At 38.9% G+C, this 26,251-nt stretch overlaps 1 protein-coding gene across 1 annotated transcript in view; it reads right to left on the bottom strand.

Annotated features, from left to right (window-relative positions):
- Positions 1-23,924, bottom strand: part of nr3c2 (nuclear receptor subfamily 3, group C, member 2) — a 69,773-nt gene extending 45,849 nt beyond the window's left edge. The window contains exons 1-2 of the mRNA XM_026359790.1: positions 23,547-23,924; positions 20,212-22,038 (exon numbers count right to left, since the gene is read on the bottom strand). Of these exons, the coding sequence (XP_026215575.1) occupies positions 20,212-22,019 (1,808 nt within the window). The 5' untranslated portion in view covers positions 22,020-22,038; positions 23,547-23,924. The remainder of the gene's footprint in view (positions 1-20,211; positions 22,039-23,546) is intronic.
- Positions 23,925-26,251: the final 2,327 nt, after the last annotated feature.

Below are 26,251 nucleotides of genomic sequence, written 5' to 3'. Positions count from 1 at the left end.
AGAAACAATCATTTTATCTTTCATCTTGACAATGGCAGATTTAAATTTATATTTACCCCAATCATGCCACAATGTAATCTACTAGTCATGTGCGCTTGCACAGATTTTTATTGGCCAGGTCAGTGCATTGTCGTAATGTCTCGTTTTATAACAAAAGTTGAGACGGGTTCAATTTCCGTACCACTGCTTTGACTCCTGTCACATCAGTTTTCTTTCTTTCACACTGTAGGTTATGTCAGCTAGCTAGTATTAGCTTCAGAGCTTTCCTACATAACATCAGGAGACACCTCATCTGAGACCACATTTCTCCCCTCCAAAGAATAACAGCATCAGTTTTTAGTGCCCCAAAACAACACACTGACTGTATATTCAACTGGCAACGCCCTGTAGCCATAACAGTTATGACAGGAACAAAGTTGCATGACGTTGTTATTATTTAGTGACGTCTGTTAAGTGAGGCGGTTGGGGTCAATGAGTTCATTTTTTATTACAAACCGACACCTTTGTTGCACAGCGATGCCATAAAAATGATCACAATTATTACCGTAACCATTTTAACCCAAATCATAATGCATAAATTCTAAGAACCTGTGAGCTTTACACCTAATGTTGGAACAATGGTTCCACTAGAACATGTTGTCTAGAAACAAAAAAACTCACTATCTTTAAAATTGAAGGAACTAATAACCAACACTGTGTTTGTCCTCTTGCCTGTCACACTCACAGTAGGCACAGAGAAATTTCCATCTTCCTTCTTTTCAGGCCAAGTGCAACATTATTATAGGGCACATTCGCTGGATAAACCCATTTTCTGTCATTACATCGAAGAGAATAAATTCAGTAACACATTTGCCCATTTGTTACCTTGATTAAATTTGGAATGTGAAATACAGTAACATTACATACATATCATTGTAGTCAGTTTATTAAAGACACTGAAGAAAATTCATATTTGGAGACTGACAAAACGTCGCAAGTATGACTGACACTGACAGGACTTGTTACAGTGACATTTTGTCACTCATCAGTTTCACTTTCAGGTTCTTTTTTTTTATTATTTTGAACTCTTTTTTTTATACGCATACTCAAAGTTCTTCTTAAAATTTGGCTCATTTATAAATGGAGAGACAGCAGATAACACAGTCATATGCCAGCTCAGTTATTGTAGCTTCAATGAAGACAATTCAGGTATGAAACGTTAAACAGCTAATGGCACCTCACTACTGAAACCAAATTTCTAAGACCTGTTTCCATATATAGTTAACCTGTTAACATATACAGTGTTGTTGATGTTTTACTGTCAAGACGGTGCAAATGCTGGTGAATGACGGACTGCGTCACAGACAGTAAAAAGCCCTTTATTAGCTTCAGACATATATGAAAACAAAAATGTTTAAATCTGAATGAATTCATCATGCATCGTGACATTTGCCATTAGCTGATGTTTTGGTCCGAAACTCCAAGAAAAGCTAACTAAGTTAAAGAGCACTTCTTTTTGGTATTACACATCCTCTTCAAATGTGGTAAAGTTCGCTCACGGTTTGCACTGTTTGACTGTTTTTGTTCAAGTATTATTTTATTTTTTAATAAAGCCACATTTAACCAAACACCAAATACATTCATTTGGTTTTAAGTTAGTTTGAATTCATCCTGTGATTGATTTAATCTGACAATTTCTTGCATGCACCAGCACATACTGTAGCTATCTATATAGCTGTGTTTGCAGTTGGTGTGCGTGTGCTGTGTCTGCCAATGGAAGCCTCAATTTTTGGAGAATCAAATATTAGTAGGCTGCATTGATTTTGGAACAAACCTCTACGTTCCTGTGTGAGCTCAGTCTTCCTGCCAAGTTTGTCTGGTCTGTCTACTCACTCTTCCTTTCCAAGCAGTAGTCATTTCTCTGAGCTGTGTTCAGTGTGCAGAGCTGAACTCACTCTGTGCGTCCACTTTTTTCTTCTCTCTCAGAGAGGTCTGACTCACTCAAAATGTAGTTAAATTAAAATATCTAGCATTTTAACAATCAATTGTTGCTTCCCTGGCATCCGGACTTGTATTTGGTTGTTGTTCTTGTCATGCTTTTGGCACTCTAAAATGTCAAAGTAAATCTTGATGCAAAAGAAAGACTTTGGCTATAACACGATTAAACAAAAGTCTGATGTATGCAGTAGAGGCAGTGTCCCTGGCTACGAGCCAATAGAAAAAGATGACAGGAAGGGCGAGAGACTCTGTTTGCCTTATATTCATCACCTCTTATGACATCTCATGTAAATAGTATTTCCTCTTTATGTTTAAAATAAACATTACACTGTACAAGGTTTTTTAAATTGAGAACAAAGAATTCATTTATTCACATCTTAACTGACCCACATCTCATTAAAGCCACTGTAATCATTTGTACTCACAAGTTTCTGTCTTTTCAAACATTATGCTTTGATTATTATACAACACAATTCAATTCTATGATTAAAAAGAAGAGGATAAGTTCAGTGAGGTGTGGGCTGACGTGTGGGGATTAATTATGTGCATGTTGTGCTTCATTGAGACTTTCCACTGTGAAGTCTGTCATCTGCAATGAACAATATAGAATAAATTGAAAAGGGACTTAGACATGCCCTTTCCCTCTGACCTTTTGTTCCTCTCTCTGCTTATCACTGATCATCATATTTCCCTCCTTGTCCATTCCATATGCAGCTCTTTTTCTGCTTCTGCTTCTTTTGTCTATTTCTCTCAAGTTTCTTGTTACTGTAAATCTCAGATGAGACCGTTGCAGTTATTTTGGTGTTTCTGTTGAACGTGGCCTCAGTAAGAAATGACTCATTTAACTTTTTTTCTAAATTACATCTTTATTTGAGTCTAATTCTATAATCTACATTACTCCCTTTTTTTCTAAGTTTTTTTTATCTAAGACATTACTAATCAAAGACATGGCTTAATTCTGTTCATCTCACTAAATCCTTCTTTATTTTCTCCTAGTGTTAATGTTGACACTCTCTACATCATCGCAATGAAATATTGAATCATATTGAATTGAGAAATTCCCAGCCTGCATTTGGATTGTTTAGGCTTACTGTATAATTTATATTGAAATGTTAAAAAGTTGTCTTTCACAGGGCACTGCCAATTCCCATGGTGGCCTGTGACAGAAGGCAAAACATAAATAAAAATAAACATGTAAATGAGAGATACATACAGAAAATACATACTGGACAAAAACAACTTTATAAAAAGTCTTCCATCAGGTCTGCCAGTTTGGTATACAGGAAAATCCTTTGTTTGTATACTTCCAAGAAACACATAAATATGTAGATACTTGATGGACATAAAACTGTTGTTGCTTCCAACTGGAAATAAACTCTGCTTGAGTATTTTTGGGGGGTTTCAGGTTTTGTTTTACATAAACTGTCTTAGGTTTGCAAAATTATGTTATACTGTAAATAAAAAAAAAAAACAACAACTTTTTGCCTGTATTACACCTCAATTTCTCAGTCATGCAGACTGTTACTGTCACTTTGCAGAAGTGCAAAAACATTTGCAGACTAATTTAGCTGTATTTTCTAGAAACAGGTAAATATGGTGATATTGTAGAAAATGACAATGACAGTGTCCTTTCAACCAGCTTCTAACTTATTAGTATGGAGGTGTGTTGATACATGTGGACATATTGTTACCCTCCCCTTGGCGTGCACATTTTTGCCTAATCTGACTTTAATACACTGTAGGGTTAACAGATGCTGGAGGCAGGGCAGGCTCAACTCTGTGAGGACAGATTGGATCAATTGCCCGATTCATCGATACACAGCTGACAGTAGCCGACAACAGTAGAAACTATCCTGTGCTGGCCAGGAATTAGGTGAATATATTCCCTCTTAATCAGAGTCACCACGACCTTTCATCAATGCCATCTTCCCTCTGACCAATGAGGTGTGAAGAAAGAGGAGTTGACAGGTTTGAATGTCCTTCAGTGTCTGTCCCGTATCATTACCCATCTCTCAAAATAGATCGAAGCTATCTAAAAAAAGAAATCTGTTGTCATGCATTCACTGTGCTTAGTGGAGCTTTGAGGCCTTGGTCCAACAGCAGCTTTAAGTTTTGTGTAGGCAGTCCTACATGAAGGCCAAACGCGGTTTTAGTTTCCATGTTTGCTTACGATTTAATAATTATTCTTTCGCTCCTAAACCCACATAATGAGAGATTTGTTGTTGTTTTAAGTACAAAAACTGGTTATTTACGTTTATGTAACCGGGTTGGACACCAAATGTACAGATAAAATGACCTCAGATATATTTGCTGTTTTTCACACATGGTAAACATCCTTCAAACACTAAATGAAGTAATTTTCCAAAAAACTATAATATATAGGTCCATTAATTTAAAAGAGATCTGTTAAAATGATGCTTTTAGACGTTGTTGCTGTATATTGAAATAAACACTGTACATGTTCTGCTAGAATACAAAACACAGAAGCCACACAGAAATATCATGTCCACAAAGCAGCTGTGGTTGTTTACAAGTGTGCATATATGTGTGTCTGTTTGCGTGTGTGCGTACACCCCAAAGGGAGCCACAAGGGGACCAAAACCGAAGGAAGTCCACTGAGGGGGAATAACTAAATCATGCAGCCCACAGATGTTTGTTAAATACCACAATGAGACAGAAAAGATGGGCCCAGAACTGTCAGATTGTTGTGTGGACACGGTATTCGTGCAGTTCTGTCTGACCATTGAGGAGCATGCATTACACAAATGTGGATCTAAATCTTTGAATCCATGTCAGCTTGTGTGTAGCACAATCAAATGTAAACTAGACAACAGGAGGGCTGTAAGCCTTACACAAACACCACATTGAAACAGTTGGCATGCTACCACTCGTGAAGTTAGTGGAGAAAAGTTTATTATGAAGCAGCTTAATAAGAGTTAAGGGGTTACAAACTGGGATAATCATACTTAAATTGGTTATCTCCAAAGTTTTTTTATTATTTCATGAAGCGTTTATGTGCAGAACTGTATCAAAGAGTTAATACCAGTTGCTCAGTTCCACAAATGCTTTCAACTGTCATAAACACTTTTTTATTTTCTCTTTTATTGTGAGTTTTAAGCAGAAAATTAATCATTATTCAAATCTGTTATTGAATCTAGTAACAGCAGGAAGGTGCGTCATGGTGAGAGTTTATACAGCGGTTTGTTCAGTGGCTGAGCCTTCAGGCTAGCTCTGCGGAGGCCACTGAGGCCACTGCCTCTCCCATTGCGTCAACACATGTGACGTGCCCTTATTTTCAACACCATTAATCGCACGGAGGGGGTGGTAAAGAGGGGTGTGAAACGTGATGCAGTAGACTGAGCATCTGACTCAGCATTTTGTCTTACCTTTTATCTGAGGACTGTGTAAATGGTGCGTGTCATCGTCTAACTGGATGTGCAGGAGAAGAAATGTGGATCTAAAGTTACATTTGTAGTTCCTCATCCCCGGCCATAAAAGAATTAGGGCACAGACGTTTTTAAACTGTTTTCTAATATAATGAAGTACAAGATGGCTGAGACAACACAAAGTAATTGTAATACTGTGTAATACCTATAATACTGTTAGCATGAAGCAAGCTAGTGTACCTTTCACAGGACAATACTGCCACAGGTGGAAAAATTACATATCTTAGTGTAATTACACTGACTGTGAAGTCCCTGCATTTCAAAACAAGCACCTTAATGAGTCACCATACAAGAATTTATCAAGAGCAAGTTGAACCAGACCCGAAGAGAACACGAAATGTCATCTGAGACATTCAATTTCTTTCCTGATAAGCCCTAGAAAACGTATTCAGAGCAGTAGTACATGTAGAGAAATTCAAATAATCTGTCACTTTAAAACTATCAGTAATCCAACATAAGCTGGACCCAAGCATATATGACTAGATTCAAAACCCTTGAGTAGTGAGGGCTACGGCAAGAACCCGTCTTAAATTGTTCCTATTTGGTCAAATGACTGAACTCTGATCTCTGCTGTTTTTTTAAGTTATTTAAAATGTTCCTGCCTCAAGAGCAAGCGGTCTTAAAACTGCACCCACTGTGATGTTGCACCAAACAGAGCAATGAAATAGAAAAGGATAAGCCCACCCCCTGCCCAGACCTACACTGAGGGTGCACATAGACGATGTAACTTGTGTAGATAACGTCTGCATTGCAGGCATGTGAGGAGGAAGGCAGGACATTAGCGTAAGTGTAGCAAACCCTTGAATATTGTTTCTCTTACTCAGATAATAATACACAATATGTCTGTGCTAAACTTGAGCTAGCTTCCTCCAGCTAATGACTGTGTCTTTGTTGGGAAACCTAGACATGATCCTGAAATATCATGTTGAATTCTCACTTGCGCAACTTCAGGTTTTTCCTCTGCCCATTCAGGATCAAACACCAGTTTACATATGACTACTGTGTGACTCCATTTGTCCAGTGGCCACCATTACTTTGGGCAATCTGGGCTCTTTCTAACAAAAACTGTTTTTTTTTTTTTTCTTTTTACGGCATAGAAATTCTGTATTGTTCAGTTTGTTAAGTTGTTTGCTCCTTAATTCAGATTGCCTAAAATGAGCATGTAGCTTTGTTCACATAGGAAAAACGGCCATGCTGTCTGTCAGAGCTCGTCTAAGACAACCCACAGATGGGGGCTCTAATAACTTAAGCCATGGCCAGGAGAATAAAACAACAATGAAAAGGAAGCAGCACCTGATCTGACAGATACTGTCACCTAGTGATCTAGTAAAATGAAATACTTCATATATGGAGCAGAAACAGCACAACAATCCTGATGCACATACTGATACTGTAATCCGTACAGAATTAGCTAATCTCTATCCTGGTCAATCAATAGAAGGGAAGAAATATCTGATATTTGCAAGTGTGACAACACATGTCGTAAACTAGTAAAGTCTCACCTGTGTTCCCTCTGTTCTGCTGCTTGTTGTCTGTTCTGACATTTTTCATCAATCAGACAGCATGAGTGCAGACATGACCATTAATAAGATTATGGAAATATTTAATAAGAAAATTTGGTTGATGACTATTTGGTTTCAATGTTTGTAGTGCACATTGTTTTATTATTAGCCACTAATTCCTTATTTACTGTATTGAATTGGAGCATCTAGTTTAAGCCTGAATGTGTAGTGTAGGTTTTATATAGTCCATATTCTGTGAATAGAACATTATTTGTATTTCTGCTCTCTCAGTGGTAGGTATGACTGGATTAGTGGTAGTTAACCAACCATAACACTAAGCTACACACAATAAGGCTTCTTTAATTTTTAAACATCCTACTTCCTTCACTGGTTTGTCACTAACTTACTGTTTGGTGCTGGGCACATAGCATACATTGGATTTACATTAGATGAGAACAGTGCAAGTGAACTTACTTTACAATATTGTTTAAAGTAACTATTGCCCCAGATATCTGTGGCACACCAAACAAAAATAGCAGCCTGTATTTTATTTTATAATTATTTTATGTTTAACTATTTCTAATGAGGGTGTTAGAAGCATTTAGGTGATGAATATAATCTCCATGTGCGTCAGGGCAGATAATAAACTCACTGTATTTTTCTACCTTGCCAATGACCGAGGCTAAGCCAAGGTTACGTGCAGAAGTAGGTCAAACTTTCCTCAGTTTCCTTGTCTTTTCTTTTACTGCAGTTATGTTACTATGGCGCCATCAAACTGAAATGTTCCAATTAGACACATTATGTGTCATTCAACACATCCACTCAGCCTGTCAAGCAGGCAGGCAGTATCAGCATCGCACCTGAATAAGATGATTCCTTCTGGTGAGCCAGAAATACCACAGGGCACACATGTCGCTGACACAGGAGCAAGTGGGTGTAATCATACTGGAATGAAGGAACATCTTAAGGCATGTCAGCTACATTCACAACAGGCAGGATAACATCCTCCTCCAACACCAACCTGCGAGACTAGAAGCATAAGGGTTACTCTCCTCTCAGGTTGTTAAATGGAACTTCAAAAAGCAAATTGTACAAAAATTAGCAGAGGAAACAGCCTATTTTGTCTAAACCAGACCCATATATATCACAGAGTGCTGCTAGTGATGGAAAATCATGTTCTCCTTTAAGAAAAGCAGGATGACCTGGATGTTTTTTTTGAAAGGCCAACAATATTGATTCCACAACAAGAACACCTCCAGGCCAAGCAACATGTTTAATCCAGGATATTGCTTCAGGTCAATGGTTTAAATTGTGGTTTAAAAAATTATCATGTTCCAGAGAGTTCCCACCAATGAGAAGTGTGCATACATCGGTGGGAGACCACGGTTTTTCCGACTGCCGGCAAATAAATAATAAACGGAAAGCTCCAGCAACAACCAGATGTTTAGTTTTCTGAATCACAGACACATTAGGACTGAGCTACTGTATAAAGACTCAGCCCCTAGCAGTGCCTTTTCACAGTCAATGATTTGAGTCCATCGACTTGAACTATGTGTATGTTAATGTACACATTCAGTAAAGCAGGAATCTAGGTCAGCGAGAGCAACTATTTACACAATCAGTAAAAATGTTCTGGCTTTATGAAAGCAGGTTTACATTCAGTGTAATTATGTTGACAGTAACAGTTTTATGTGAGCACTACAAATGTAAAAATGATAAAATAGCAAATGTTCATCAAGTTACTACAGTATATTGAAGGAGGTATCATTATCATTCATTGGATGTAAAAAATTGGGGACAAAAACCACAGTTGTATGTAAGGACTCCATATTGACTTAAAGACATGAACTTTTATACTGCCTAACACATAGCAAGTAATCACCCATATGAGGATGGGTTCCCTGTTGAGTCTGGTTCCTCTCAAGGTTTCTTCCTGTTGCCTTCTCAGGGAGTTTTTCCTTGCCACCGTCGCCCTCGGCTTGCTCATCAGGGACAATCTGATTATTATGATTCTTACACATTCACTGTTCATGTAAACTTCCATAGTTACTTTGGTTGTGTGAAGCTGCTTTGCGACAATGTCAATTGTAAAAAGCGCTATACAAATAAAATTGAATTGAATTGTAAGTAAATCACTTTAGAGTTTAGGCAAAGCTAGTTTGAGGCTTTAATATTCTGATTTAGCCGAAATAAACACTTGTCTTCCCAACTTGAGGTCCTTTTAATGTGAAATTAACTATTTCTTTCATTTGTTTGTTTGTTTCTAGGACAAATCAATAGTTAAGCTACGCATGACTAACAGGGCAAAGGTACCCACTCAATGTGGTTATCTGAGGCTGCTGAAGGTTCACGTTAGCTTCAATTGATTGATTTCTGCATGGAACAAGGACTGTGGATTGTGTTCCTCATTTCGTATACAGTAATAGCACCAGCACAGAATCCCTTGAGGGCCTGGATAAAAAGGAACAATGACAGTAACTCTTAAGTCTTTCAGTGTACATAAAACATTAGATTATTGTATTAAGGCAGACTTACAAATAACCTACCATTCAAAGCTGCTCTAATCAGTAACAATGGATCAAATAACTTGTGCGTAATATGAAAGATGTCGCTCAGTGATGAACCCAACTTTGAAGATTCCTTCAGTTCTACTTAACCTTTTAGCATTTTAGCTTATTGTTTCAGCTCAAAACGTCGGCGCAGCAGGCAGATGTTTTTAGAGAAAAACACTTGTAAGTAATAAGCCCACTGCATAGTAATTAGCACCTCAACGGCATGCTTAACATAGCATTAAGCAGCTAGGATGCTCACAATATCAATTTTATAGAGTACTCGGGGCAGCAGTAGCTCAGTTGCAGTAGTCTACAAACCTCAGGGTTAGTAGTTTGATTCAATATGTACTGTCTGGCAGCTGTCAACCACATTTTCCCCAAGGGGATCAATTAATTATGTCATTATTATTATTAATAATTATTATAACAATCTGTTTATCTAGTTTTAAGTAAACTGCTTCAGAAACGTTTGCTAAGTTATAAATGAAAAACTACTGGTGCTGAATAAGTTTTAAATGAGTGTTGGGACAACAGTGGCACCATACTCGACATAAAAACTGGATAAACCTGATTCATAACCTAGATGATGTTTTCTCACATTTCCTGCATCATAGTCTTGATACCACTGTAATGATAGAAAACCACAGCAAGACAGATATGTGTCTTTATCTGTGACTGGTTAGACAGACAACAAATAAATCAGGGTACAAATGTGCTTCTCCACTCCAAAGTTTACTAGTACAGTATAATGGTGTGTCAGCCTCTTTCGTTTTGTTTGCAGCTAAGCAAGATTGTGAATTAGAAAACTTCTACTTGAGTCAACACCACTCCCCACCCTCCACCCCCCACCCCAAAAAACCCAGCCTGTCTCACTTTCAAAGCAGAGTGAAACAGGCAGCTCTAGCCAAGTCCGAGGAAGGCAGGCGAAACAAAAAGCAGACATTGAAAAGGGGAATGTTTACTTGTGCCAGGTACAGTGCAGTAAAGTCTACAGAGAGAATGACCAGAGTACTTCTCAGAGCTGTGGACAGTACCAAGCTGCCATCACAGTGTCCTGTCAACTGTCTGACTGTGTGTGTTTTTTTTTTTTAACAGGCCAAGTTCTCAAACATACAACTACATACAAAGTTATTTGTACTCTCTATGATCGGAAACAAATGTCAGCTACAATTGATTTGAATAAGAAATATGTCTGCCAAGTGGCAATGTTTCTAGATCTGTTGTGTGGAATCCCAGTGTCTGTATTTATACACAAAGAAATATACAGTAAAACATAAGAAAAAGATCTTAGCTCAAGTAGTAGTAATGCAAATAACCTTAATTTAATAGTTTCTAGATCCCTCACAACCCGCATATAATAAGTTAAACCTATAAAATAATGAAATGTGCAAACAGAAGCAGCCATACAAAACCAATAAAAAGCCTCAAATTGGTAACTGGTGGTAAATTTGGAACAAGCAATATGATCAAATAAATAATACACAGGATGATAAATCTGACATTCACTGCCAGATTTCGGTACAGTGTTTAGTACATTGTGCCACTGTCTGTCTTTGAGATTCGTACACTTGTCTTGGTGCAGTGGGGATAACTGGAATTTCACTGTTACTCTGAATAATGCACAGAAGAAACTGTCAACAGTTTTTATAGGAGCTAGAAAATATTTTCAATGAGAGGTGTTCACGATGATTATTCAGCGTAATGGAGCTATATTTTTTAGCACCGCAAAAAAAAAATCCATTCATCCCTATTGTATAGGAGATAGAAATCTCACAGAGACAGACCTAGACAAGTGAAGAGAAAGTGATATGCATGACCAGACACAACCCTTTTTCTTTTGTGTGTAATATGAGGAAACTGACCCTTTAGTAGAACTTCAATTATGACTTTTAGTTTTTCCTCTACTGACAACAGAAATCATATTACACTTCCTGCCAAACATGATCTTGATCTCATGACGGCACACAATCTTTCCCATCAACTTCAGTATGTATATTTTTCTTTGAGCTCTCACTTGATCTGTGGAAGCCTCCTTTTACCTGTCTGTGTGTGGATCTGTGTGTGGATCTGTGTGTGGATCTGTGTGTTACAGCCGGCCTAACTGCAACATACATGATTTGTGAGCTTGGTGGAGCCACACCCTGAATAACAGGGATTCCATGGGATGGCCTTTCATGGATTCAACTAAATGCTTGACAAAGAACACAAATCATTTAGTTTTTTTCCCACAGCTGAGCAGAGCAGTGTGTTTTCTAGGTCACCACCATGATGGCCATGTTTAAAAATTAATTGTACGTTTTCAAAATGCTTTTGATGTGTGTCTCTGGTATTTGAACATACTGTATATGAGCAGATATACATTATATTTTAATGTTAATTTGAATATTTTTTTAAACAGGTACACAATATAGTATGTGTTTTGTCACGTGTTAGCTATAGTATCTGTGAAATGTGTAATAAAAAAGCTTCTAGTGTTTCTTCATGTATATTTAATTTGTAAAAGTAATTACAAAATAATAAAATAATACATTTAAATTAGTATTTAAAATTATCTTTATTAAATAAACATCTAGGCAGCAAAACAAATAGACAGCAACTGCTGAAATAATATCTATAAAGGTCCAAAAAGAGACTGACTTCAGGGTTGCTTTATGCTGTTTTTCATTCAACAGATCACTTATTGTGTTTTATTCTTCTTTTCAGGCATAGTTGTAATAAATTAACTCATTAACAAATTTTCAAAGTATTACATCACAATCGGCAATAATTGCTTCTGCTGATGTGAAATTGTGCATCCGCATTGTGTGTCTACGTTTGTGTTTACAAGACAATGGAAGTGTTATGTAAAGGAGCCTGGAGTAACCCTCCTACTGACACACAGATACACACCCTTCACTTTATCTCTGCCAACTATGCATGGCCTACTTTGGGAACCTTTTTAAGCTGAACAATTAACATTTTTTGAGGTGTCTTCCTTTATGGCCTCCTTTCCATGGAGAAACTGACAAGACAAACACTAGGTTTAAATGTACGCAGTTTGGCACGAACGCTAGGGGAAACTGTAATTAAACATGAATGATAAAGGCATGTCTTGTTTGCTCAGTCAAGTAAATCAGCATACAACAGGAAGACTATAATATGTTGAGAGAGTGAGTCGAGATGGGTTCTCTCTGCATCCTCTTCACCAAAAATGAAATATGGATCTCATTGCTTTTTATAGCTCTGGATGAATAATATCCAGCTGATGAATTAGACATCTGCATTCATTTAACTCAACAAACAATTCTCTTTTATTTATGGTACTGTTGATAGGCTGTTATGACCAGTTAATCTTTGTAACTTGTGATTTAATATACACATATTTCCCTGCAGTCACTCTACTGTACAGTACATTACCATGCTGTATCATCTCAGATGGCCGTACATTTCATTGACGTTGTCCACCACACAAAGCTACCAACAAAGCTCATGACTCAGGAGATTTATAACAATACTTGCAAGAGATTTTCGAGACTTCTTGCATGCTAGGTAAACAAAGAACTAGGTACACAAAAGACTACCATTCAGCCACAGCATTTCACACAGCAGCACACTATAAAAATCAGGGCATTCATCACCACACAGAAGCATGCACTATGCTTTGTTGCAGCTCTGGGATTCAGTTTCCGCCTCCTTTATGCAGTTTGTTAATGACCTCAACAACAGAAGGGAATGTCAGCGGTAGGTAACAGAGAGTAGATCTGCAACTACAGGCCTGGCCTAGCGGAAATCTGGCCCTCTGTCACCAGTGTGTGTTTCAAGAAGAAGTTCAAATGAGGACAAGACAAGCATTTCAAATCCCAGGAGCCCTGGCCAGCAGTAACCACACTTTTATTGGGGTGTCAAGTCCAGCCTAGAATGTGTGCTGCTGCTGCTGTTGTTGTTAGCGGCTGTGGCGACGGTGTTGTGTGCCTGTGTGTGTGTGTGTGTGTGTGTGTGCATGGATCTGCGTAGGAGAGGCATAGTGGGGACTTTTAACATCGTTTCCTTTCCTTGCAACAAAAGCATCAGATTGTGGACAGTATTTTTTTAAGTCACTGTGGGCATTTTTTCTTGCACTCTAGTAGCACAGGGTAAAAACATATCCATTCACAAAAGAAAGCTGTCTTTGACTGTGCCATCATGGATGTACTTTACCTTTCTGTGTTCTCTTTTTTTTTTTTTTTTCTGGTTTGACAAAAATATCTGCAAAACACCTTTGTAGCCGTCCTTTGCCAACAGGAAATAAAAAGAAATCTATATATTGTATTGTATTTGGTGAAAAATGTATAGAGAAAGCAGCAGGAGTATTTAACAGAAAGGTGAACAGAATCTGCTAGAAATGGAAAAAAAGCTAATAGTGATGAAAAGCTTTCACTCAGCATTTTAATAAAAACTTTAACTTTCCCTTTAAAACACCATAACTAGATGCTGGCCAGTAAACACTGGCATATTATCACCTTGTAAAGTATGTGCGGTGAACTTGTTACAGCGAAATTAACCTATTTATACAACAAGCATGCATATAGCCAAATTAGCAATAATTTGGAACCATGCTTCTGGACACATGACTATTATAAAGTATAAAATAAGTCCAGTATACATGCCTTTGGCTTGATTTTTGGTCTCCACCAATTCTTGAGGGAAGCCACTGCTGTTTAGCTGCTTAATGCTCCACTATGTTTGGCAGTGCCTTGAAGTGTACAGTAAAGTCAGTCTCTTTTTTTCCATGGAGAACAACTGCATGCTGTGGCTAGAAACGAGGGAGATGAGTGTGTGCAGACCAGAAACCCACACAACAGGCATATAGGAGAAGAACAGTGCGATGGCACTTAAATACGCAGAAACAGGTGCAAAGCTTTCAAGCCAAGTTGGTGTTCCTGACATGCTCAGAACTTATTCTGTCTATATGTACAGTCGCAAGAAAAAGTGTGGTGTAATTTCCTGGTTTTCTGCATAAAGTGCTCATGAAATGTCTTAAATATCAACAGACGCTGACTTTTCATGTCTGTTTTTTGAACATACCTATTGAACATAAAGAGTTTGTGTTTTATCAGCTTAGAAACATTGTTGATATTTATGACTATGAAAACAGTGCCCTTACTTTTTCTTGAGACTGTATTTATAGGCTTATTCTTCTAGGCTTGTTCTAAACATTTGCACATAGTTTCTAAAAAGCTGTTTCACTTTTTCTTTTGAATCTTGGTCTAACTTCTTCTAATGCAATGTGATACCACTGCAGTAAACATTCAAATAAATTGTTTATATAAACAGCGAATAGTAGAAACAATATAAAATATTTAAAAAACAGGGGAACTGTGTTCACCTTTCACTTATTTGGGAAAAGGGCAGGGCTTAAACCCCCATAGCCCCGATAGCCACCCTTTGTGTACTTTCCTGTGAAACGGCATAGTCTACATAAAAGTGTGGTTTACAGATATTAACAAAAATATTAAAACTACCAAACCCTTCACTGACTTCTCTAGCCCTTTCATTGTAGATTCTGAATTATTCCAAACAAAACTAACATAGTCTAGAATAACAATTAACGCTGACTTGTTGACACTTAAGATGAAAGACAATCTAGCCCTGCTGCTGTGAAATAGCATTAATGACATCATGCCATTAAACTAGTTCTCTGCAGGAGCATTGTGAAAAAGTCACTAATGAGCTCAAGATCAACCACAAACATTATCTCAGCACAATCTAGACAGTTAGCAATCTTAGCAGTTTAGTAAATCTCTGTATCCAGCTTTTGGACAACATTTCCCCTGTGCGTCTGCTTCATGCAACCATACTATATTAACGCTTAGTTTAAACATAAGAGTATGTAAAGCCTTTTAATCTATTCTTTAAGTTTTTTGTATTTCAGGGCTTTTTATCTTTTCTAGACATTCATTTTAAGGATAATCCTACTACTTAAGCATCTAATACTGCTTTTCCACTTGCCTTTACAGAGCCATCCTTCCACCCACACCAACAGGTCATGGTCTGCGCAAAGGGTAGGAAATAAATGTTCATTTGTCACACATTTATACCAATTCAGAAAAAAGAGAACAAATTAGGGAAAAATATTTTAATTAAACTTTTTTATCTGTTTTTAATAGTGAGAAGTGAAATAGTTTAGGATATTTGGTGGGCCCAGGTGCTACTCCAAGCCTGTCTTGGCCATGACAAATCCTACTATTTTAAAATGTATTTTCAATTCACAGTTAGCATACAAGTAGTACTTTCCTCCTCATGAGTAGGACAGTACCACTGTTGGACTGGATTACAGCACTGGAAGGCATGTTTAAACTGCCAAAGAGCCCCGTTCACAGACAGTGATTTATTCATGTTCTTGTCCCAAAGTGGTAGGACAACAGATCAGAATATGTTATGTATCAGGACAGTAGAAATATGTATAACATGTGTGTGTAGCCTTGTTTAGATGTCCATTGACCTTCACAAAGCATTTTACTATATGCCTTGCCAAATCCTGTATCAAATATGGTGTCTGACATAGATATGGATTTGTCATATTAATCATACTGCAGATTACATTGATGTTGCTTTTGTATACTACCTTGTACATTATGTTGACAGAGATCAGGAATTCCAAGCATCCTTCAGTTTGCTATTAATTGCGTTACAGGTTTTCAATCACACTGAAAGATATAACCTGTTCCCTAATCTCCTGACAGTTTTGATCCATCTTAAAACTTTCTTGTGAAACACATATTGACATAAGATACAATTTAATATATGCATTTTCTTTTGAAATTAAGTTCTAGTCCTGCAGTGAGTAATACAAAGTACACGATGGCTTCAGTTTAATACTAGCTGTACCCACTGTATTCATTAACTCTGAATAGCTCCTGCACTCCATGTGTATGGCATGGTAGTCACATACATTCAGTAACAAGCAAATATGATTTATTATGTTTGTACTATTTTGCAGATCTAGGCCCAGATTATATATCTGAAGAGAGCCTTAAATGACTCATACTTGGTGACTGTCAGGTCTGAACTTGAGATATCATCAGCAAGACTTTCTACACATTCAAAAGAGCAAATTAAAAGAAGGTTCTCATGTATTTTTCTAATGCTACCCGACGTTCATTAAATGCTATTGAATCAAGTAAGTTACATAATGAAATGAAGCAACACTAAGAACATTAACCCTAAAAATTTCACACAATTAAATGTTTTTATTCTTCATCTAATGACTAAGATCTGTTAAATGTTCAATATCACACCAGCGAGTGCACATAATGAATGCACTTGAATGCAACATAAGGCAATGTCTTGCCACATTATTATGTCTGCTGTGTAGACAGATGAGACCCACAGCCATTCCCCAACATCTTCACCTGTAGCATCTTTTTCACAACCCAAACAAGCAGCTGCCCGTTTTATAGTTCGGAACCCATAATGCATTGGGAGCCCCTGTGCATGCTTGGTGTTGAGACTTAATTGGATATTAGTATCCAGCAGTGTCTGAATTAATCAAATCATTTCCATCCATTAATTTAGTGGAGGAACATACAATTAAAGCCTTATTAGAGTGCTCTCAGGAGTATGCCTTTTCATCCCTCTGCAGAACATTGAGAGTTGGCCAATGTCCAGTGCAAAGCATTCTCCTTACTTAAATCTGGTGCTTCCTCATGATGAGCACTCTGTCGATCTATAGGAACTGACTGCAAGGAAAATATGAGGCTATTGTAAGGTGTTACTTTTCCCATGGTGATAAGCAAAGCTTATCTAAAAATGGTGGCTTCAAGTTTGTGTCTATACTATATGTCATATTATGAAATTATTAGGCCAGAGGGGCTAAAATGTTTTAGAGTAATTCTATTTGGTGTAACATTTACTGTGAAAACAAACACAAAAGTAGGGTGAAAGGAGATTTGGAGATTTACGCAGCAAGCAAACATAATCCAGAGTACAAATGTAGGTCATTTTATGATAATTTCCATATGTATGTATTCCATTTTAACCGATTTCCTTCATAATAGACTTCAAATAACAAAGTGCAGTTTTATATTATTCTTTCAGAAATATTTACAGGAGTTCAACTTTTTTGTAACGGCAAAGAAAATGTGTACAGGATAGCATCCTTACCACCTGATTTATCTAAGCAATACATTTAAATAAAACATCCCATAAACACAAGAGTTCTGGATAGGGTAGCTCTTTTTTCTCTCATTCCCTTCTTGTGAATGTAAGTTAAAATGTTTTTGCACAGAGTAATCCAGACTGCTCAGATGAGCAGCCATTTTTAATTAAGACCATTTACAGAGGAAACCAAAGTGAGAAAAAAAGAGCCACGGGATTTTACACTCTGTCATCTAAGGCTTCAGTGGATCAGAGAGTTTTAGTTGTGCTTTTTAATGGTTACGTAACATTTTTGCCTATGAGATGACGGGCCTGGGCACCATGTATTCAGTTCGAAGCTTGGCAATACCACAGATTTCCTGCAGTGCACTTTCACATTTCAAGCAAGACACAATAAGCCTAAGTTTATGTCTAAGTATAGCTGTCAATCAATACAATACTAGTAGTGTAAGTGGACACTGTAAGTAGGCAGGGATCTCTAAAAAAAATATTAGATTCCTGCATTCTACATGAGACTTTTCTGAATGTATATTTTTGTATGTGCGTGTATGCAGTAATTGTATATATATGTACAGTATGTTTGTGTCTGTCTGCTTCCCTGCCTGGCTGGCTGCCATGTGGCCCACCTCTTCCTGTCATCCTGTCTGACATTAGGGCTAAGCTGGATCTCATTAGGACCAAGGTGGCAGTGATCCCGTCAACAACGCTTTGGCTCCTGCCATATGGGTCGCCTCCAAGGAAATAGGGCTGTATCAGTCTCCTCAGAGCTGCAAGCCTTGTTATAGCACACACAGACAGTGTATCTACTCTCTATGTGAGTGTACTGTACATATAAAGCTGAATAAACATGTCAAGCAGTAGAGACAATAAAAAAATAGGAATCAGGTCAGATCTGTGGGAAGAATACATGAAAATAAATACACACAGCATCTACTTACTATGCATGTTGATAATAAAATATCATAATAATGACCATCTAATGTATTTTTTATTAGAATGATTAGAAATTCATCTTCTCAAAAGCAAACCTTATTCAGTTTTGGTTGTAATTATTGATATAGCTGAGTGTGACTAAATCGCACTATACATCTTACTGTTTATCGGTAAACAGTAAAAGTTGTTTTTATATCTTGTTGAATAATAAAAGTATGATACATACAGCACATAAACTCTTAACATCAAGCAACAACTAACCTCAGCTATTTTTCCATTGAATTTAGCCACAATAAATCAGCTTAGTGTTTGATGGCCTGCGCAGTGATAAAACACTGTAATAAACTGACTTTTCTCCCAGTCCCTTCCTCCAAACTCGTCCCCACCATTTGAACGACAACAGCCGAGCTGAAGAAAACAAAGATAGGCAACTGGAAATAGCGGAGCAAATCAGTGCAATCTGCAAAGTTGGTTTAAACAAATTCAATCAGGAAAATTTTAGATCTAATAAATCTCCATTTTGAGTTTTCTGTGCAACATCAATGCCCAAACTGAGTCCGGACTTATGCATCATAGTCAAGTCACAGTCAAATACAGCGGAGCACCATACACCCGTGTCCCAGCAGCAGCACAAGTACAGCAGCAGTACTGTACCACACTTTACCCACACCAAATGTGTGAATCTTATCAAAGCTGTGCAAATAAACACAAAGTTGTTTATGACTTTGTTCAGTGCTTTATAAACCATTCTACTAAAAAATAGTTAATTTATTATATTGTATAAGTTATTATTGCATGCATAATAACATGCTATCCATGGTATTTTATATGAACAGTTATTTATATGTAGGTACTTCTGTTTTTTCAACAGTGTTACAGCATGTTTCACAGTCTAGGTTAAGTCTTTGATATTCAACATTATTAATCATGCTGATGAATTTTATTGCTTCGGCTCCATATACAACTAGGACACCAGAATATATTGGAAGCACAACAACTGTGTCAAAGTTGCACTTTGCCAGATTAGTGGCTGTTATAGATTATTTTTCCCTTTGGCCTGTTTATTTTGTTTTAGCCCCCCACCCTTCCAAAACAACTACTTATTTCATCAGTTTGGCAACAAAAGCATGTGATCAATCATTCATAATTTATAATGCTGCCAATGGGCTAGAGCCTATAAAAACATATATTTGCATTACCCAAGGTCTTAGTCGAACTTCCTGATAACAGACCAATAAATTTAGTTCCTGTACATACACACAGACCCCTGATAAGAGGTAAACTTTGCCTCTGTGTAACAGTAGAACGCAGGGCAGTGCTAGCAGAGATGATGTTGTGATCACATGCTACTATAACAATGACCTGCACCTTTAATTCCTCGTCCCCCTGCCAGCATCCTGCTGCCTTTCCCAAGCCCTGCTGTTATTATTTTGCACTTCTCAAAGCAAACGCCCTAAACCCCTTGTGCAACATGAGTCTGACTGTAACAAACTGACCCTACATTTATCTGATTCTCAAGAGGGACAGACTATTATTCAGGTACACTGACACAAAACATTTTTAGCAAAAATTAACTACTGCTGTCTCTAAAGCTAAGACAGATAGGCATCATTATTACATCCTAATTTTTAAGCTAACAGTCTGAAAGGCACCTATTTACACGATTAAAGATGCTGTTCTCCTTACCTCGACATGCTGTCCGTGATGCAGTTTTGACCTGGGTATCCTTCGCCCCTTGCTGACAGTGATCCTTGTGACATGCCTGGTCGAGATTTCCATGACTCCATTAACGCCGTTACAGGTGAAATTAGATTCAACAAAGGGTTGGACTGGTCCCTCACATCATGCCGTGTGAAAGACATTGTTCCTTGCGCTCCAATCTGGTAATGGAATGAGTGTCCACCGGAATTAACTCCAACAATGGCCGATGCAGGCATGTTGTTATTCTCTTGGTAATAGCTGCCATCAGTGGACTCCTGCTTAACCCCTTTAGACAGGACATTGTTGGAGAACACATCAGGTTCATAGTTCCCATTCATAGTGGAGACAGGGGGGCCTAAGATACCAGAAAGACTGTATTCATCAATGTTATTCCTCAGGGACAAATAGGTGGTCTCAGAAGCAGGGAAGAGACCAAGAGACGGTGACTGGTCACCATAGGCCTGTTGATTCATACATCCCTCATTTTTGTTGGGCTCACTCTTAATTTGCGTGATAAAGGGTGTGCTACTCGCACTACATTTGGAGCTGCCTAAACACATGCTCCTGAAGTCAGTTCCAGGCTCATTCTTAATGTACTTAACCATGCCCATCTGGTCTAAACCGACATTAAACACCTCTCCATCCACCATCTCTACTTTAGGAAAGTCAAAGTTCTTGAAGTCTGTGTCTTTGCTCAGACCTGTTGCTTCTGGACTGTTGGTGTCATTCTGCACCAAACCCAAACCACTAGACGGACTGGATACAGGAAACCCACCAGATGACAGGTTCTGTGGACTGCTGACAGCTACATTTCCCCCTGTGGCTGGACTGGAGATGGAGGGTCTTACTGTGTTGCAGTTGTTGGTGGTACCAGGGCAGCTGCCACCTGTTGGGCTTGAGACCGATGACCTAATGTTACAAGTAGTGCTGCAGGACGGAGGTGATCTCACGCTGCTCATACTCTGGGGGCTGGAGATAGGGGACCTCATGACATTGAGTGGGCTGGTGAGTGGTGGTGAGCCCACTGTGCTGGACTCTACAGGGCTACATGTTGCTGAATTCCTGCGCTTGATGTTGGCCAGAGTTGCAGCACAAGATATCTGACTAACCGGACTACTTACGGATGAGCACACCGCTCCAAAGCATGTAGGAGGACTCGTGGTTGACGACACCATATTGTTGCTTCCCCCAGGACTGGAGATGGAGCTGGAGGTCTGTGGACTGCAGGACAGGGATGAGGCCAGCATAGATGCTGAGCTAACTGGAGTACCAGCAGTGCATTCTCTGGGAGTGGTGCTGGACTGCTGGAAACCAAATGGCTTCAATTTGGGGCTCTTTGTAGAACCACACTTGGTGTCCTCCAGAGGCCGTCCACACACTGGATACATCTTCCCAGGGCTGGTACTGCTCCCATGCTGGCTAAAGGCAATGTCTGCCTCCCTGGCAGCATTCATATATAGACCCATAGACTCGGCCACAGTCTTGGAAAGCTCCTCGGAGTCCATTTCCTGCTTATGAGCATGGAGAGAGTTGTTGAAGTGTGGGAGAACAAATGGCTGGTTCTGGCTGAACCGACGCATTGGCTGCTCCTGCTTCTTTGTATTTTTGTCTTTGCAGTCAGTTGCCGGGCTTCCAGCAGGGCAGCTGACACCGACTATGTCCATCAGGATATCACTGCTTGTCAGACTTGAATCCTCTGTAGTGCAGCCGTACTCCATGTTGCTGGGGACCTGAGACCATCTGTTCTCTGTGTCACTTCCATCAAAGAAACTTTGGTATCTTTTGGTCTCCATTGCTGGCTCATTGATTCACCTGGTAAATAAGACAAGAAAAACAAAGAATGAGAAGGACTCACAATGCTTTTTTTTTTTAAGCCTTAGTGCCAAGCTGCACATAAGACGGTTTAATAATAACCTAACAGCTGAGTGACAGGTCTATTAAAGGTGTTTGCCTTTAAGCAGAGATTACAGGTCTCATGTGAGGCTAAATTATTTAGTGGGGAATGTGCTAATCCATCATAAATGTTGAGTGTAAATATCATCTTTTAGTTTTTAATAGATGTCAAATCAGTAAGTTTCACTTCACTGAATAAAAACTTAAGAGGTAAAAAAAAAAGTTGCAGGAGAAAAAACAATGAAGATTTCGATTTATTTTATTTTCAACATATGGTTTCACTTATTTTGATATGATTATCTTTTTGAGATCATGTAAAATCTGTGAAACCAGAACAAATCGGCTGCGCACAGCATCTCCTCTCCCACACAGCTCTTTATTACTGCACTAGAAGGGATGTACAATCAGATAACTTTAAGAAAACTGCACCGCAAGGGGTTAATGTATCTACGTGACGTCGTCAGGTCTTTCTTGTTTGAATTCCCACCTCTCCTGCGCCGTCATTGGACGGCTCAGGCAGAAATCTGCCAGCTTTGTCAGGCCATTCGGTGATTGGTCCGAAAGCTGTCACTCAACAGTTATTGCTCTTGCAGCCACAACATAGCTGCGACATAACTTGAACTGTTTTAGTAGCTGGAGCAGCTCCGTCATGTGCAAAAGCGAAAACATACCAACCATTGGATATAACAGATTGCAATTAGAAGGTATCGCTTTAGGTGATGTTTGAGTATTTATTTTTCATGCTGCGGTGCACTGTTGGCAGCGCTCACAACTCGATGTGTGACTTTTAAAGTTATACCGGTTGCCTGAAGAATATTGCACACACTTTGTGTGCAGATCCTTAAAGTTAAAAATGATTAATTAGAGACGTCAGCTTGATAATTAATGCCTCCACTCCTGCCGAGCTTACTCTGCCTTGCAACTCTCTGCATATCTCTCCATTTTGCGTTTGCGCAGATTAAATAGTAAAAGACTATTTCTGTATTATAGTTGCTGTTGAAGTGAATCAGTAGCTGCACGACTGTATGGAAGTCGTCGCATTTGCGGCTTTTGGGATGAGAAGGTAAATGCAGTCAGAAAAAAAAATGCTTAAGTCGTGTTTTTAGAATTGCATTTGACAGCACCAGATATTTCTTGACACCTTTGCGCAGGTTCGTAGAGGAAAAATAAAATGAACCATTAATTCCCATCCAATCACTTTGTCTGTTTTGTTTGCACATGAAGTAGATAAACTTTTTGAGAGCCACACATAGAGCTAACGGTCCCGGCTGAAGTTATTAGACATCTCTGAGCAGCAGCAGCAGCAAACACACCGGGGATGCGAGGCTCCACCGAGGACTTTGCTTTCATTATCATCTCAGGTACAGCGCCAAATTAAAACGCACAGCCGAGCGCGGAGCTGGAGCTGGAGCTCCGCTCGTCCTTACCTTAATTACGACATCCAGAGTTGTCAGGTGGCTGTGTTGCTGGGCAGCGATAATCCAGAGGACAGAAGGAGACACGCAAAACAAAGTCAATGAATATCAACAAATGCGCTCGCTCTACTCTTTCTAATACATAGTTTGACAGCTAGAAGCACTGGAGAAGTCTACTGCGTATAATCACTAGTAATCCTCCACAGCGAGCCGCAGCTCCTGACAGGACGAACGACAGCGACGGGTCGGACCGCAGCGGCGGATGATCTCACATTATGGCCGTAATTTTGCAGATTACCGATTCCGGGCCCTGGATTAAAAGAGTAATAAAAACAAACGAAGGAGTCGGTCGGACTTGCAGTCAGAGCGACGTCATTCTGTGCACATGGACCCTCCTACTGCAACGAGTGCAACACAAACTCCGAGGAGGAGGAGGAGGAGGAGGGTGGTGGAGGGGCAGAGGGAGGGGCTCAGCGCGCAGGTAGACAGAGCCGTCTGGAAATAGGGCACCGTACTCTGTGCAGTGCGAGTTGATTTGAATACAATCTCCTCTGCAAGTTTGTTGCACTTTTCTGTTGCTGTTTCATCCTCTGTCCTCTTCTTACCGTGTGCATTTGATTCAGTTTTTTATTTTCTATGTTTATCTTTTTTAATTCGCTCATGCACACGAAGGCGCATCCGTAATTTAGAGAAGAGGAGACGGAGCAGGAGCCTTCCTTTAACTTAGACTCTATAAACCTGCTAATACTGAGACGACTCGGTTTACTGTCAGTGAAATCAAGTCAGGATGTTGCACTGTAACACCACCACGGCTGCTTCCACTAGGTGGAGCACAATTTCTATAGCTGTTCAAAAAGCAGAGTGGTCAAGATGTCACTTAATTCAGTCCATATCAGCCTGTGTCTAAATAATGTTTCCCACCACCAGTGAAGCAAAACGAGGCTTAATGTGCCCCAAAACTAAACAAAAATAAAGTTTCAACCTATTCCTATTGGTCAGGTGTCTCATTAAAAATCATAGAAATGATTATGCTCATGTTGGGTAGATATCTTTAGGTCATATTTTTTAAAATTAAAGTAAAAATACACACTCTTGTATTATGAGTTGATGAAAGCAGAACTAACCCAAAAAGAAATGCTGTTTAAAATTAAATTACCACAGAAAGAAAGGGTAAAAAGTAAAATAAATATAGTGTCCTCGGTTTCTTCAAAAGCTCTCACATGCAGTGTCAAGCCAGCATATTGTAAATTAGATGAGATCAGTAATGATTGCAGATAATGTCCTTTGGTTTGTACTCACGAGATAGTAGAAAATGCTTTTGTTTGTCACAGGCATCAGCAAAAATGGATTGTAATCTAATTTGTGTGTTTCCCTCATTTTACTTCTGATATCTCATGGTACTGATAGGAGGATATACTTTGGCTTTACTCAATAATCACTTTAATCTCTAGAGTTGTCAGTTTGTAAAGTTACATTCTGTACGATTTCACGTGGCTATTTAAAAGTATGCATGGAAGATTTAGGCAGTGCGACATGTGGAGCTACATACAGTAGATTCAGTGTTTCTCTTCATTGCTCATCTGAGTTTTCCAAGCCAGCCTGTAGCCATTACCCAAGCAAGCCAGCAGCAGTTAGATTAGTCAAAGCCATCCAAGCAACACTGCCCACTTCCCTGATCTGCCTGTTAATCACCCATGAATGGGGACCTACTTCAGAAAAGGCAGGAGAATTGAGATATAACTGTTTCCCACCCCCATTCATGCAGCTCCCACTTGTCCATTGCACATAATGGGTGCCAGTCAAACACATCGTGAGCAAATCTAATTTAGCTGTGCATCACAGATTTCTCCACAGTGACACAGTCATAAGAATTTACAGATGACAGCAGAACACAGCTGATATAAAATCACTTATAATTTGCTCCTTTATTGGTTAAAACTAAAGGAAGCTCCATTGAATTTTACTGAGCTTTCAAGCACCAACATTGTAGTCAAATCAGTGGTACACTAGCCTGAAAACATTGTACATACATGAGAGCTAAAAATAGCCGTCTTTTGAGGGGGGGATGAAGGGAAAATCCTTTCGGATGAGTGATTGCTATGATTAGGAGCAGGCTTCCACTCCAGTTTAGACACATAGCAGAAAACTCCAGTAGCTGAGAGGGCCAAAGGCATACCAGAGAGGTGCATACTGTGCCTCACGGGGACAGGTGAACTGGAGCATGTTAACGCTGAAACAAAACACTCGTCAACCCAGCAGAAGACCCTGTCCCCAACGTGTGTGGTAATTACAGAGGTACTTTTAATCAGGGAAGTGGTCCATCGCCACTGTCTTCCCTCAGCTGCCTATTGTTCCACTTTAGCAGAAATATTCTTAAGGACCATTCACATCTAAAGTAGCTGTCCCAGCAGCAACCTACTCAATTGCCATTCCACCCTCACTCACTCACTCTCACTACTTTGATTTAACTAGTTGAAATGTTTTAGTGTTAACTATGCATCCAACAACTCATTATATAATTTAGTTTCTTACTGTGGGTTCCAAGTTTGTTGTAGGTATTTAATGTTGAATTCCTCTTTGGCTGAAATTAGCTGCTAGAAAAACTCAATAATATCAAATGGTGCAATGAAAAAACACAATGTACACACACATTCATTTATAACATTTGAAGTTAAAATAAAATATTAAAGTGCTTATAAAGTAAAATACCACAAATA

This window comes from Anabas testudineus, chromosome 1 (assembly GCF_900324465.2).
Source record: "Anabas testudineus chromosome 1, fAnaTes1.2, whole genome shotgun sequence".
NCBI classification, from domain to species: Eukaryota; Metazoa; Chordata; class Actinopteri; order Anabantiformes; family Anabantidae; genus Anabas; species Anabas testudineus.
Note: the sequence above shows the minus strand (reverse complement) of the source record. Positions and strands in the feature narration are given on the sequence as shown.